The 13,040-nt window shown below is 44.4% G+C and overlaps 1 protein-coding gene across 2 annotated transcripts in view; it reads left to right on the forward strand.

Moving 5' to 3' along the window:
- Nucleotides 1-13,040, forward strand: part of stan (Protocadherin-like wing polarity protein stan) — a 519,872-nt gene that overhangs the window by 810 nt on the left and 506,022 nt on the right. For both annotated transcript variants that reach the window (XM_067086095.1, XM_067086096.1), the window contains exon 1: nucleotides 1-2,858. This exon is cut by the window's left edge and continues 810 nt beyond it. In XM_067086095.1, the coding sequence (XP_066942196.1) occupies nucleotides 1-2,858 (2,858 nt within the window). The remainder of the gene's footprint in view (nucleotides 2,859-13,040) is intronic.

A 13,040-nucleotide genomic window follows, 5' to 3' on the forward strand; every position in this document is an offset into this window, starting at 1 on the left:
ACCGCCTGGCCGTGGAGTCCCACGGGGGCGATCTGATCAGCCTCATAGACACTTGCCTCGTCGGGGTGACCCGCATCAAGATAGGCCTGAGAATGACCTGCCCCGGACTGGCCTCGCCTTATAATCACGACCTCATCTTGGTGCTCCACAGCGTAGCCAGTTCGGGAGACGAGGGCCAGATCCGTCGAATCAGGAGGCAGATGCAGACGGCGGCGCCCTACTTCGAGAGGACGCAGGAGGTCGCCCACGTCGTAGAGGAGGCGGATAAAGGCACGCCCGTGACCACCATTACCGCCACGGACCCCGAGGGCGCCCCTCTGACCTATTCCATCGAAGCCGTGCTGGACGCCAGGTCACAGAGGATGTTCGAGATCGACCCCACCTCTGGTTTGGTGTCGACCACCACGCGCCTAGATCGAGAACTGGTCAATGTCCACTATTTTCGGGTGAAGGCCGTTGACAAGGCCTCCTCTCCTCCCCGATCTGCAGTGACCACCCTCCAGATCAACGTCGACGACGCCAACGACCACGAGCCCATCTTCGAAAGGGAGGAGTACGACACCTCCGTCAGGGAATCGACGAGCGTTGGGTCGACCGTCCTTACCGTCCGCGCCACGGACCAGGACGCGGGACCCAACGCCGAATTGCGGTACACCATTCTCAACCCGACCGGGCCCAACGAGGTGTTCAGACTCGATCCCAAGTCCGGGGAACTGACGACGAGGCTGCCCCTCGACAGGGAGAAGCACGCCCGGTATTCCCTCTCCATCCAGGCGGAGGACCAGGGCCCGACGCAGCACAGGAAGACGGCGACTGCCCAGATAACCATCAACGTCTTGGACGAAAACGACAATTACCCGCAGTTCAGCGAGAGGACCTACACCGTGGAGGTGCCCGAGGACATCAGTGCCGCGGCGTCACCCGTCATCGCCCACGTGCAGGCCAGCGACCACGACAGCGGCAAGAACGGACAGGTCCGTTACGCCATCATAGGCGGGAACACCGCCGGACACTTCACCGTCGACGGAATGACGGGAGAGGTGAGGGTGTCGGCGCCCTTGGACCACGAAACCAACCGGCATTATCGCCTCGTCATTCGGGCTCAAGATGGAGGTTCCCCTCCCAGATCCAACACCACTCAGCTCCTGGTCAATGTGAGAGACGTCAACGACAATTCCCCGAGGTTTTACACGCCCCTCTTTCAAGAGACCGTCCAGGAAAACGTTGCCGTAGGGTACTCCATCGTCAGGGTGCAAGCCTTCGACAGCGACGCTGGGGACAACTCCCTCCTCACCTACAACATCGAGGGAGGGGGCGACAAACTTCCCGTAGAGGTAGACGAATCGACAGGCTGGGTCGTCACGAGTAAGGAGTTGGATAGAGAAGAGAACCACCACTACACTTTCACTGTGGTTGCCAGGGATCACGGGGACCCGCCCCAGTCTGCCTCTGCCACAGTCATCCTCCAGGTGCAGGATCAGAACGATAACAACCCCATATTCCATCCGAAAATCTACGAGGTGGCCGTGAGCGAGAGCGACTACCCGGGCACTCCCGTAGTCACGGTGACGGCCACTGACAAGGACGAGAACCCGCGCCTGCATTACACTATCACCTCGGGGAACGAGCGCGGAAGGTTCTCCATAACTGCCCAGAATGGCAGGGGCCTGGTGTCTCTCGCCCAGCCCCTGGATTACAAGCAGGAGAGAAAGTACATCCTGACGATAACGGCTACTGACGCGGGGGGTCTGTTCGACACGGCTACCGTCTACGTCAATGTCAGCGATGCCAACACTTTCCCTCCCCAGTTCGAAAACACGCCCTATTCGGCCACCGTGTTCGAGGACGCCCCCGAAGGGAGCACTGTCATCATGGTTGCGGCATCTGACGGCGACACAGGCGAGAATGCCCGGATTACCTATTCCCTGAGTGGGGAGTCGGTGCCCGAGTTCGTGATTCATCCCAGCACGGGCGCCATCACAACGACGATGCCCTTGGACAGGGAGATGAAGGGAGGCTTCCTCCTGACTGTGACGGCTAGGGATAACGGCACGCCCCCTCTCTCCGACACGACAGACGTCGAGATCACCGTCGTCGATGTCAACGACAACGCCCCTGTGTTCAGCGAGACTCTGTACAGGTCGTCTGTACCTGAGGACGCCTCTGTAGGCACCTCCATCGCCCAGCTGATCGCGAACGACGCCGACGCCGGCCTGAACGGGAGAGTCAGGTACTCCTTCGAAGGGGGTAACGACGGAAATGGGGCTTTCACCCTCGACCCTACGTCGGGATTCGTGCGAACAGCGAGGGTCCTCGACCGGGAGACTGTCGCCCAGTATGCCCTGGTCGCCCTTGCTATAGACCGAGGCTCCCCGGAGAGGTCCTCCTCCGTCACCGTTCTAGTCGACGTCGAGGACATCAACGACAATCCACCGATGTTCGACACCGACAAGATTCAGCTGTACATCGCGGAAAACTCCCCGAAGGGATCTACCGTAGGGGAGATCCGGGCGAAGGACCCCGACGCGGGGCGCAACGCCGAAATCCAGTACAGCATCATCGGGGGCACTGACGCGGAGAGCTTCACCATGGTCGCCCACCCGAACGAAGGGCGCGCTGAGCTGGTCACACGCGTCGACCTGGATTACGAGTCTCCCAAGAAAAAATACAAGCTCAACGTGAGGGCAACATCGTCGCCCTTGCGCTCCGACATCCCCGTCGTGGTGCACGTCGTGGACATCAACGACAACGCCCCCGTGCTCTCAGACTTCAGGGTCATTTTCAATAACTTCAAGAATCACTTCCCCGTCGGGCCTATTGGGCGGGTACCGGCCAGAGATGATGACGTCACCGATCAGGTAATGTGGATGGAGGTGGTGTATGTTTTGAGAGAGAGAGAGAGAGAGAGAGAGAGAGAGAGAGAGAGAGAGAGTCAGTCGGAAAATATCCCTTAGATATGTCAGGTTAACTTGAATGTAGTACGTTTATGTTAATTTGAATTTTGTATCCAAGGCTAACTTTTCTGCGTATGTGTTAATAAATGTAAAAATGCATTTTGCTTGTGTATGTATGTATTTATGTATGCATTCATGCATAACATTCAAGAGAGATTGAAGTGTATATGCGTTTATTTATGTATGATAAGAATTACTGTACAAGTCGCCTTTGGCAACAGTCAAATAGCATTTAGCTTTTCAATGATACTTTATTTTGCAAAAGAACCACATTTCAATTGTTTTAAGAAATATTAGCGCCAATAGCGAGGGCAGCTATTACAAGGAGAGATAAACGTATGAGAGAAACGTAAAGGAATGAAATATAAGTTAAAGGCAAATGTGCGTTCATAAGGGTGAAAATCAAAGCTCATAACTGTTGCGTGTTAGGTGATCGGCAAAAACTCACTTAAGAGAATATTGCATACGCAAGAAACTCCATTTTTAGTAACTAATACCTGTTAGAGGGATGTTAGGGACCAGAGATTCAGATGTTAAGGACCAGAGATTTAGATGTTAGGACCAGAATTTAGGTGATTTTATGACAAAAAGAGAGAAGAAATTAATACCTCCGTTTTGCGTAAGTCATTCAGAAATGGTAATTTCACGCTTAACTCTTCGGTAGGCTTACATTTCCATAATTAGTTTTTAGTTTCACCGAGTGGCTGTTTTGTACTGGCATCAGTTTCTCTCTCTCTCTCTCTCTCTCTCTCTCTCTCTCTCTCTCTCTCTCTCTCTCTGCAATTTGCTGTGTCTTGAAATTGCAATGCTTGTATAGTCTAATCCGATTGCTGGTCGATAAAATCTGCTGATGTGATGAGTGTGTTCTCGAGAGAGGAAATTTCTCTCCTTAACAATAAAACAGAGAGAGAGAGAGAGAGAGAGAGAGAGAGAGAGAGAGAGAGAGAGAGAGAGAGAGAGAGAGGGTAAGGGATCGTCTCCATGGCAAATCCCTAATCGATCAGCCGTAGGCCTATATGTGGACAATCATCACGGTGGTATCTTTACAATTTGTTGTCGTAAAGGTTACTGTGAGATTGGATTAAAAAAAAAGTCTTAGTTACAGTTTTCATACTACGAGTTGATTCCATCATGTTATAAACGTTTTGAAAGCTTTAAAAAAAAAAAGTACAAAGATAAACGTTAAAAAGATAAACGTTTTTCGAATGTTTAAAAAACGTAAAAAATATAAGATAAACGTTTCAATTCTTGGAATCTTTAAACGCTCTCGTCTAAAGTCGTTGGTTCTGGGATGTAATTCTCTCTCTCTCTCTCTCTCTCTCTCTCTCTCTCTCTCTCTCTCTCTCTCTCTCTCTCTCTCTCTCATTGGTGTTTAGATGCACTTCTCTCTCATTGGTTCGGGAATGAACTTCTCTCTCCCTCTCTCTGTCGGTTTAGGGATGAAATTCTCTCTCTCTCTCTCTCTCTCTCTCTCTCTCTCTCTCTCTCTCTCTCATATTGATTTTGAGGTGCAATTCTCTCTCATTGGTTTTTAAATGCAATTCTCTCTCATTGGTTCGGGGATGGACTTTCTCCCTCTCTCTGTCGGTTCAGGGATGAAAGTCTCTCTCTCTCTCTCTCTCTCTCTCTCTCTCTCTCTCTCTCTCTCTCTGTGTGTGTGTGTGTGTGTGTGTGTGTGTGTGTGTGTGTGGAGCAAGGAGGTAGGTACTTCCATACAGAAAACGAGCCGTCGGTGAGGTAACTTCGTTGGTGGTACAAAGAAGACGTCAGGTGAAGAAGATAATTACTGGGTTTCTGTTCCTCCTCCTCCTCCTCCCTTTCTTCCTCCTCCTCCTCCTCCCCCCGTCCTTCGTCGTCTTTTCCACCTCTACATCTTCGTCTTCTCGTTGTCCACGCCTTGGCTTCCACGTCCATTTTCATTTTTCTCCGAAGCTTTTCTTTGCTGTTTTGAAATATTCACAAGTTAAATTATTTTATTGAATAGGCCTACTCACGGAGTTGTATTGTGTATTTAGTTGTTGCGTTGTGAGGTGTTTCACCATAAATTTTGGTGGTAAATTGTCCGAAGAGATTGTATAGGCCTACTCGGCCTATTGTGACGTGGTGTTTTGCAAGACTGACCTCAGTTTTTTAACACTGAATTAGTAATTGTTGATTTAAAGATGGAGTTATGGTCTTATTTTAACTGGTCTATTTTGTAGAATTGTCCGCTTAATTCTAGTCTGAATTTGTTTAAAACTTTTACCTTGAATGATTAGACCGAACGGTGATAACTGTCGATGTTACATAGTTTGTTGTAGGCCTAGTCGAACATGCGTGTTGTAAGCTATCAGTTATGTTCTTGCTATTTTTATTACGGTGAAATGTAAATGAAAAGTGAAAAGTGCAATATTTAAATATTTATGCAGAGATCTAAATGGAAAACGACTGTTGACTTCATTTTATCACGGATGAGAAATGCGCTTGTCGATCGTCTTCCTGCCGTCGTTCTTTGAACCTTGGTTCCAGTGTGAGCGCATTGAAGCCAATAATATGTCCTGCCTCTTCCAAATCCTGTTTCGTTTATGAGTCGAACACAATGGCGCGCACCTATGTAAGACCCTGTGTAGGACTTCGTAGCTGTCCTCTGCTCCCTTTTCGAAATAAGACGTTTCTCCAACAAAGGCTCCCCTGCTCCTTCCCTCCCCCAGTTTACCTGGGGAATGGGGAGGGCGGGGGAGGAGTGGGTGGGGGGGGACAAGCAGCGATGTTAATGTTTCCATCTTCTGCCCACCGTAACGAAAGAGTCATTTTGGCAGTCCCCCGTACCCGTAACCCATCCACCCCTAATGTATACCATTTCTCTATCCTCTCCCCCACCACGCTGTTTCTCTCCTGTTTCCTATTATCTCAAACTGTCACCTGGATGAGAGAGAGAGAGAGAGAGAGCTGGTGCTCGGAGAAATAGCTTGCGTTAGATACGGTGCGTAGGCCTATATAAAATCTCCTGGTCACACACTGCGGATTTGTGTATTTCAAAATTCTTTCCATGTCGCGTTGGCTTTTATAAAAAAACTGTCGCCTGTATGAGAGAGAGAGAGAGAGAGAGAGAGAGAGAGAGAGCTTGCGTTAGATACGGTGCATTCATAGGCCTATATGAAATCTGGTCACACTCTGCGGATTTGTTTATTTCAAAATTCTTTCCATGTCGCGTTGGCTTTTATAAAAAAAAAACTGTCGCCTGTATGAGAGAGAGAGAGAGAGAGAGAGAGAGAGAGAGAGAGAGAGAGAGAGAGAGAGAGAGAGAGAGAGCTTGCGTTAGATACGGTGCATTCATAGGCCTATATGAAATCTCCTGGTCGCACACTGCGGATCTGTATATTTCAAAATTCTTGCCATGCCGCGTTTGAACAACGCATCTTTTCAAAACGTTTCCGTTAAATACGTTTTATTTAGCGAATTTCCAGCGTAGATATTTGCTGGACATTAATCTCCTGGTGAAAGACAGTGATGAAACGGCCGTCACTTTGACGTTTCAAAGCGTACTTTTTATTTTTTCCGGGAGAGTTGTCAATATTTTTTTTATTTTATATATTTATTCGCTTTGGTACAGAGGATTGGTCGGTTAAAGGTTTTAACTTTTACTTGTTACTGGAATTTTCGGTACTGGGAGCTATGCATATATATTTTGAAGTCTGTGGAAGGTTATATAGCCTATATGAAAATTTATTATTTCCGAGGTAGAGCAATTGGATATTAAAGAACATTTGAAGCTTAATATAGCTTATATATGTATATATATATATATATATATATATATATATATATATATATATATATATATATATATAGTATATATATATATATATATATATATATGTATATATATATATATATATATATATATATATATATATATAATGTATGTGTTTGTGTGTACATAACTATCCACACAAATATTAAATAACACTGAAAACCTAACACACTTGTTTCAGCTTAGGTTTTTCACCAAACTATATAACCTAATCACATTCAAACCTATTATACTGTAATAATGCTTTACATAAGTTTAACCTTCAACACGAAAATTTACCCCTCAGACCAACACACCTTCTCCATCCTCCCCATTTTATCTGTACCAATTGTATCAAAAGTTTTCTAATTACTTTCAAATGTCTCACATAGGCCTAAGTGTTTCATAGCAACATTTAGATTCCCAAGTTAAACCGTCTGTCACATGTACTGTCTTCGTAATCAAATTTCTACCGTGCACTTTCCATGGTATAGTGAGCAAAGTTATGCCCTTATAATTCTTACAAAAAAACAATTATTCTTCACCAGTTACTTTGCAACCTTTACCTCGTTCAGGGATATCTTATACTCCCTGGTAAGCTACTCAGGTACTCGTTCACTACTGTACAGCAACATCCATGTTGTCCCATTAACTGCTGGTGTCTTTCCAATTTACCTTTTTTAAAAATTTTGAGACTCTCTCTCTCTCTCTCTCTCTCTCTCTCTCTCTCTCTCTCTCTCTCTCTCTCTCTCTCTATATATATATATATATATATATATATATATATATATATATATATATATATATATATGCATATGCAAACAAACTAAAGTCTTTAAACTTAGTGGAAAGTGATGCATAGCTGAGCAACTCTCCATCCTTCTAAAGAACGCCCGCGACTGTTTTCCGTTGCCTGAGGTTCAGCGACTGTGAACGAGACTTCCTTTTGCCGACGGTTGAGTGAGTAACAACGTCTACATTGGCTTTGCTCCTCAGCCCCGGGTCAAACGCTTTCCTGTATCGGACCTCGCTACATTATTAGAGTTAATTCAACATGGGACTCGTTCCTGGCCGCGGTCTTGTATTTGCTGGGTCACTGACTCCCCTGCGGAGTATTCGCTGTAGAGTGCTGTTGCTTTTGAACGTCATGAAAGAGTTTACGTAATGTTTTTTTTAACTCTTGCTATAAAGCGGTGCGGATTGTCCCACCCAGGTAGGCAGTCGAGGGTGGTCTCAACATCCAGCGCTTCCCCCCTGGGGGAGGGGGAGGAAGGGGGATAGACACGCCAGGTAGAAACGGCCCTGGGACGTGTTGAGGGAAATGCCCTGAATATTATCATGACTTTATAGAATGCAGCTTTGAAATGCTTTAAAAATTGTCGTTTCAGGTTTAGGGAATTTGAAATCGGCTCAAAAAGGAGCGTTTAGTTTAGAAAGAAGCAGCTTCCATGTGATTCTTTCTCGGAGGCCAATTTGTTACCTGTCCTTAAAGAGGTAATGATTCTTTTGGGGTATTTAAGTGCAAGGTTTGAACGTCTCAATTTTCGTTGTGTGCGTGTGTGGGCAGGGTTGAGCGGGGAGGGGGAGTCGAAAAAAAAAGGCTTCGAACTGCTGCTGTTGTTCTCTCTCTCTCTCTCTCTCTCTCTCTCTCTCTCTCTCTCTCTCTCTCTCTCTCTCAAGATTTAATTAAGCCTTTGTTTCTCAGCATGGCCTTCACTTGATTGGAATGGGAATAAAACTCTCTCTCTCTCTCTCTCTCTCTCTCTCTCTCTCTCTCTCTCTCTCTCTCATTTACGGCGTGATTCTTTTTATGCTTAGTAATATCTGATGACGAGAGAGAGAGAGAGAGAGAGAGGATAACTCATGCGTAACGCTGCTTGTATTTCCGGAACCATCCTGTCTCGAATGCGAATCAAAAGACCTCTTCACCCCGTCTCTCTCTCTCTCTCTCTCTCTCTCTCTCTCTCTCTCTGTCTCTCTCTGCAACCTATGGTAATTTTATGAAGACTCCGTCCACCCGTGAATGCCTTCAAGTAGTTAATTATAAGAACGACGAATGTCGCGTCGTGGAAGTAAAAGGAAGCCTTATGCAACGGTTCCTCTTGGATCCGAGATCAGACGACTGGATTTCTCATTTAAGGTGCGCCCTTTATAAAGAGCTTAAATGCGCCTAGGCGGGATTTGTAAACATTTATTCGGCTCAAAAGTGTCCCGTGGTGCTCCCCTCCTCCCTTACCCCTCAACTTCTCTTTACCTACTCCGTGAGGCTTTTATCTTTTTACGTAATTAAGGGATGGGTCTGTGAAATAGTTTGTGGCGAGGGATAGGTCTGTGGATTAGGATGGATAAGTTTGTGAGGTGAGGGGATAGGTCTGTGAATGAGGATGGATGATATTGTAGTTCGGGATAGGTCTGAGGTATTTGGATGGATAAGTTCGTGGTGAGGGATAGGTCTAAGAATTAGGAGGGATATGTTTGTTGTCAGGGATAGGTCTGTGGATTAGGATGGATAAGATTGTGCTGAGGGATAGGTCTAAGAAACAAAATGGGTCTTTGTGAGATGGGATGGTCTTAAAGGATGGATACATTTGTGGTGAAGGACAGGTGTAAGAAATAGGTTGGATAAGTTTGTGGTGATAGATAGGTCTATGAAATAGGATGGTTAAAATTGTAGTTCGGGATAGGTCTAAGAAATTGGATGGATAAGTTTGTGTTGAGGGATAGGTCTGTGAATAAGTATGGATAAGTTTGAAGTTCGGGATAGGGCTAAGACCCAGGATGGATAAGTTTGTGGTGATGTGATAGTTAAAGAGTTAGGATAGGAAGTTGTTAAAGGATAGGTCAGCAGATGGGAGGTTAAAGTGTATGTTGAGAGATGTGTCCAGGAATTAGAAAGGCAAAGTATGTTTAAATGGGATAGTTATAGCAATTACGAGAAAAAGAATGTTTTAAGGGTTGTGTCTAAGACTTAGACGACAGATTAAACAGGCTTATGCTCTTTACCCGAGCTGATGGGATTACTAGCCACAATCCAACAACTGAACAAGGAGGATCTGTGCTTTAATGGTTTTGTTATTTGCTCCTATCGTATATAATGATTGTTTGAATAGCTGTAGTCAAGGGCGAGAGTGGCAACAGAATGTTTCAAAGCTATAAGTTGGCAGGATTGAGAAGTTCGGTGCGTTTATTAACTGTGAAGGTATTTTGATTACCAGAATTGATAATCCTTTTGATGAGCTCTTGAACGAGGGATTTTATATAAACATTATTTTGAAGAGTGACATCGTGAGGTGGAAGTGTATACACGTGGAAAATTAAGATGGCCATATGTCGGCCTAGATTTAGGGTGAGTTAGGCCTAATATCGGCTATTAGCTCGAGGTAAGCCTTTTCGTTTTTATTGTGTTATCGATTTTGCTTGTGCATTTTTAATTTTGTTGTTGTTGTTGAAATGTATTCGGTTATAACTTAGTAAAAGTAGATATTAACGTAGAAATGACACTTCCAAGTAACGATTATCAGTCATATAGATCATTACTTAATTATTTTCTGCTTCCGTATTTCACCTAATTGACTAAATTAATGTTTAACTCGCCTCTCTCTCTCTCTCTCTCTCTCTCTCTCTCTCTCTCTCTCTCTCTCTCTCTCTCTCTCTCAACCTTTACCCCTCCCCCATGCACTTTACTCTTATCCTGCGCAGCTGGGTATCATATTGCAGTCTACCATTGTTTCCCAATCAATATTTTTGCTTCGAGGACGTTCTTCCTTTAGGGGGGAAGGACTTTGTTTTCGGCTCAATCGAGCGATTGATCTCGAAGGTTGTAGTACGTTGCCGAAGAAACCTTTTTATATTAGATGGAGTGTTCCTACGTGAGGTCGCTTGCTTACGCATGGTGGAGGAGGAGCCGGGTTTGCTGACCTCAGCAGTAAAATTTTTTGGAGGAGGGATTTGCTGGAAGTGTTTCAGATTTTAGCAGTTTATAATAAACACGAACACGCGTTTTGATTAGCTAAGCACGTTTTTCATAAACATCCTGACAAGAGCACCTCTCGCTCAGCAATGAAATGATGTAAATGGTATCATAAAAGAATTACCACTGCTATTATTATTATTATTATTATATTATTATTATTATTATTATTATTGTTATAGTTTCTTATACGTATTAATAGTTACTTGATTACACACGCTCATACATACATACGTAGGCCAACACACTCGTGTATATAAATAAATTTTGAACTTCAGAATCATGAAAGATGTGATTAATCATTTGCGTTTCATTTTAGCTAATGTTTATATTTCAGTCAAATGGGAAACTTTGCTGGCTGGTATGCGAGTATCAGTAGTTTTCATTTGTCTTGTATCTTTAAGTGTAACGCAGAAAATGCTTTTTATTATAATTTTTTGATAAGTTAGTTAGAGGTATAATAGTCCCCAGACTTTAGCTAAGTTTTACAGTATTGTATATACCACAATCAATATTGACACTTTGCAACGCTTTCCCAGAAGTCAGTATACCTATAACCGCAGTGGATTGGGTGAACTTGATTTGTGCTAGACTCACATGTAATCTGTTGAATCATATTTGGTTTTCATATCTTCTACCCTGCCGAATGTACTCCCTCTCTCTCTCTCTCTCTCTCTCTCTCTCTCTCTCTCTCTCTCTCTCTCTCTCTCAATTTGTTTTTATTCAAGTTTAAACGATTTGGTTGATTCCATATTTGTCATTGCTATTTTTTGCTAGCAGATGGGCGTGTTTCATTTAGGCTATGCTGATGTCTTATAGAGAGAGAGAGAGAGAGAGAGAGAGAGATTTTCTACATTTATCCGGCTATAAGCCAGCTTGAAAAGTCAGTAAATTTATATATACATACATACATACATATATACATACATACATATAGCCTATATATATGTGTGTGTGTTCCTCCACTGCCGGATATGAAGACTTCATTCAAGAGTGACCTCGTTATAGTGAATATCAGTGCTGAGAGGAGTCCTCGTCTATAGAGTCGGTGGTATCAGGTTTCAAAATCCCCAAATTTTGCTGTGAATGACCACATGGGGTGTATTGTTACGCTTTGTTTTAAATTTAGATTAAGGGAAGGGTGTGGTTTGCCGTCTGGTCTCCAGTAGCAACAAAAGATTTCTTATGGGCCTATTTTTTTATAATTCGTGTCTTTCTGTTTTATTCTGAAGCTTGGGCTTACAGAATGCTGTAACCTAATTTCATAGGATTGCTGTAATGCTGTAATTCGTTTATTGTCTAACCAGACAGAACTAACGCCTCCAGGAAGATTACTTCCTTGTACCCACAGATATTCACGCAATTTAGTCTTTGTTATTGCCGAGTCCCATGAAACTGAGGAGTAAAGCTAGGCCTAACTTCACTTCCGAGGAGAATTGAGATAAAAAAGTGGACAATTGTACCGCTTAAAAAAATACTGAGCGCTTTATAAAGATAAAACAATTGTCGTCGTAGGCCTAACTTTCGCCATGATTCTTTGTAAGGGCGAAGGCTAGTCTCTCTCTCTCTCTCTCTCTCTCTCTCTCTCTCTCTCTCTCTCTCTCTCTCTCTCTCTGTGGCCTCGTAACTTGGTGGTAGTGAGTCTAGCTCACAGACAGTAAATTATGTACTGGTTTGTTAGTCGATTGTTGTGGGCGTAGCTAGGAAGAGAGAGAGGGAGAGAGAGAGAGAGGCGCTACCACCAAGTTAGGAGGCCAGAGAGTAAGAGAGAGAGTGGAAAATCTTCACTTATCGAATGATTGTATTAAACAAAGGCAGTGAATTATGGGGTCAAATATTACGCTCCTTTGAACCGACGATGGAAAGTTGTCTTAGGAAGGTTGGGAAAGGCGGGGGTTGGGGGTGGGGGCGTACTGAAGTTGTTGGGTGGAAGAAGGGTAGAATTTCACACCTTTACTCCATCTTAGGATGGGTGGGGTGAGGAAGGTATTGTAGAATAGAAGGAGGGAGGGGGGCGAACGTGAATGGCGGACGAGGAGGAGGAGGAAGAGGAGGGGAGGAGGATGAGAACGAGAGAAGGTTGAGGCAACGCAAGATATCATTTGAGAGAGAGAGAGAGAGAGAGAGGAATTTATGCGTCTAGGGTGGTCGTGATACAAATTGCTTGATGATGGTAGGCCTATATGAGTAAAAAGTCATTACAACAAGTCATGTAATTAGATAGGCTGTAAATAATTAAATAGGCTCTATAAATGGCTATGTTGCATAAGTAAAATTTGTTTTATATTGTTCGTAGACTGGCTGGCTGCATAATTAGGCATACCGAGGACACGGAACTTCATGT

Source organism: Macrobrachium rosenbergii, chromosome 42 (genome assembly GCF_040412425.1).
Source record: "Macrobrachium rosenbergii isolate ZJJX-2024 chromosome 42, ASM4041242v1, whole genome shotgun sequence".
Taxonomy (NCBI): domain Eukaryota; kingdom Metazoa; phylum Arthropoda; class Malacostraca; order Decapoda; family Palaemonidae; genus Macrobrachium; species Macrobrachium rosenbergii.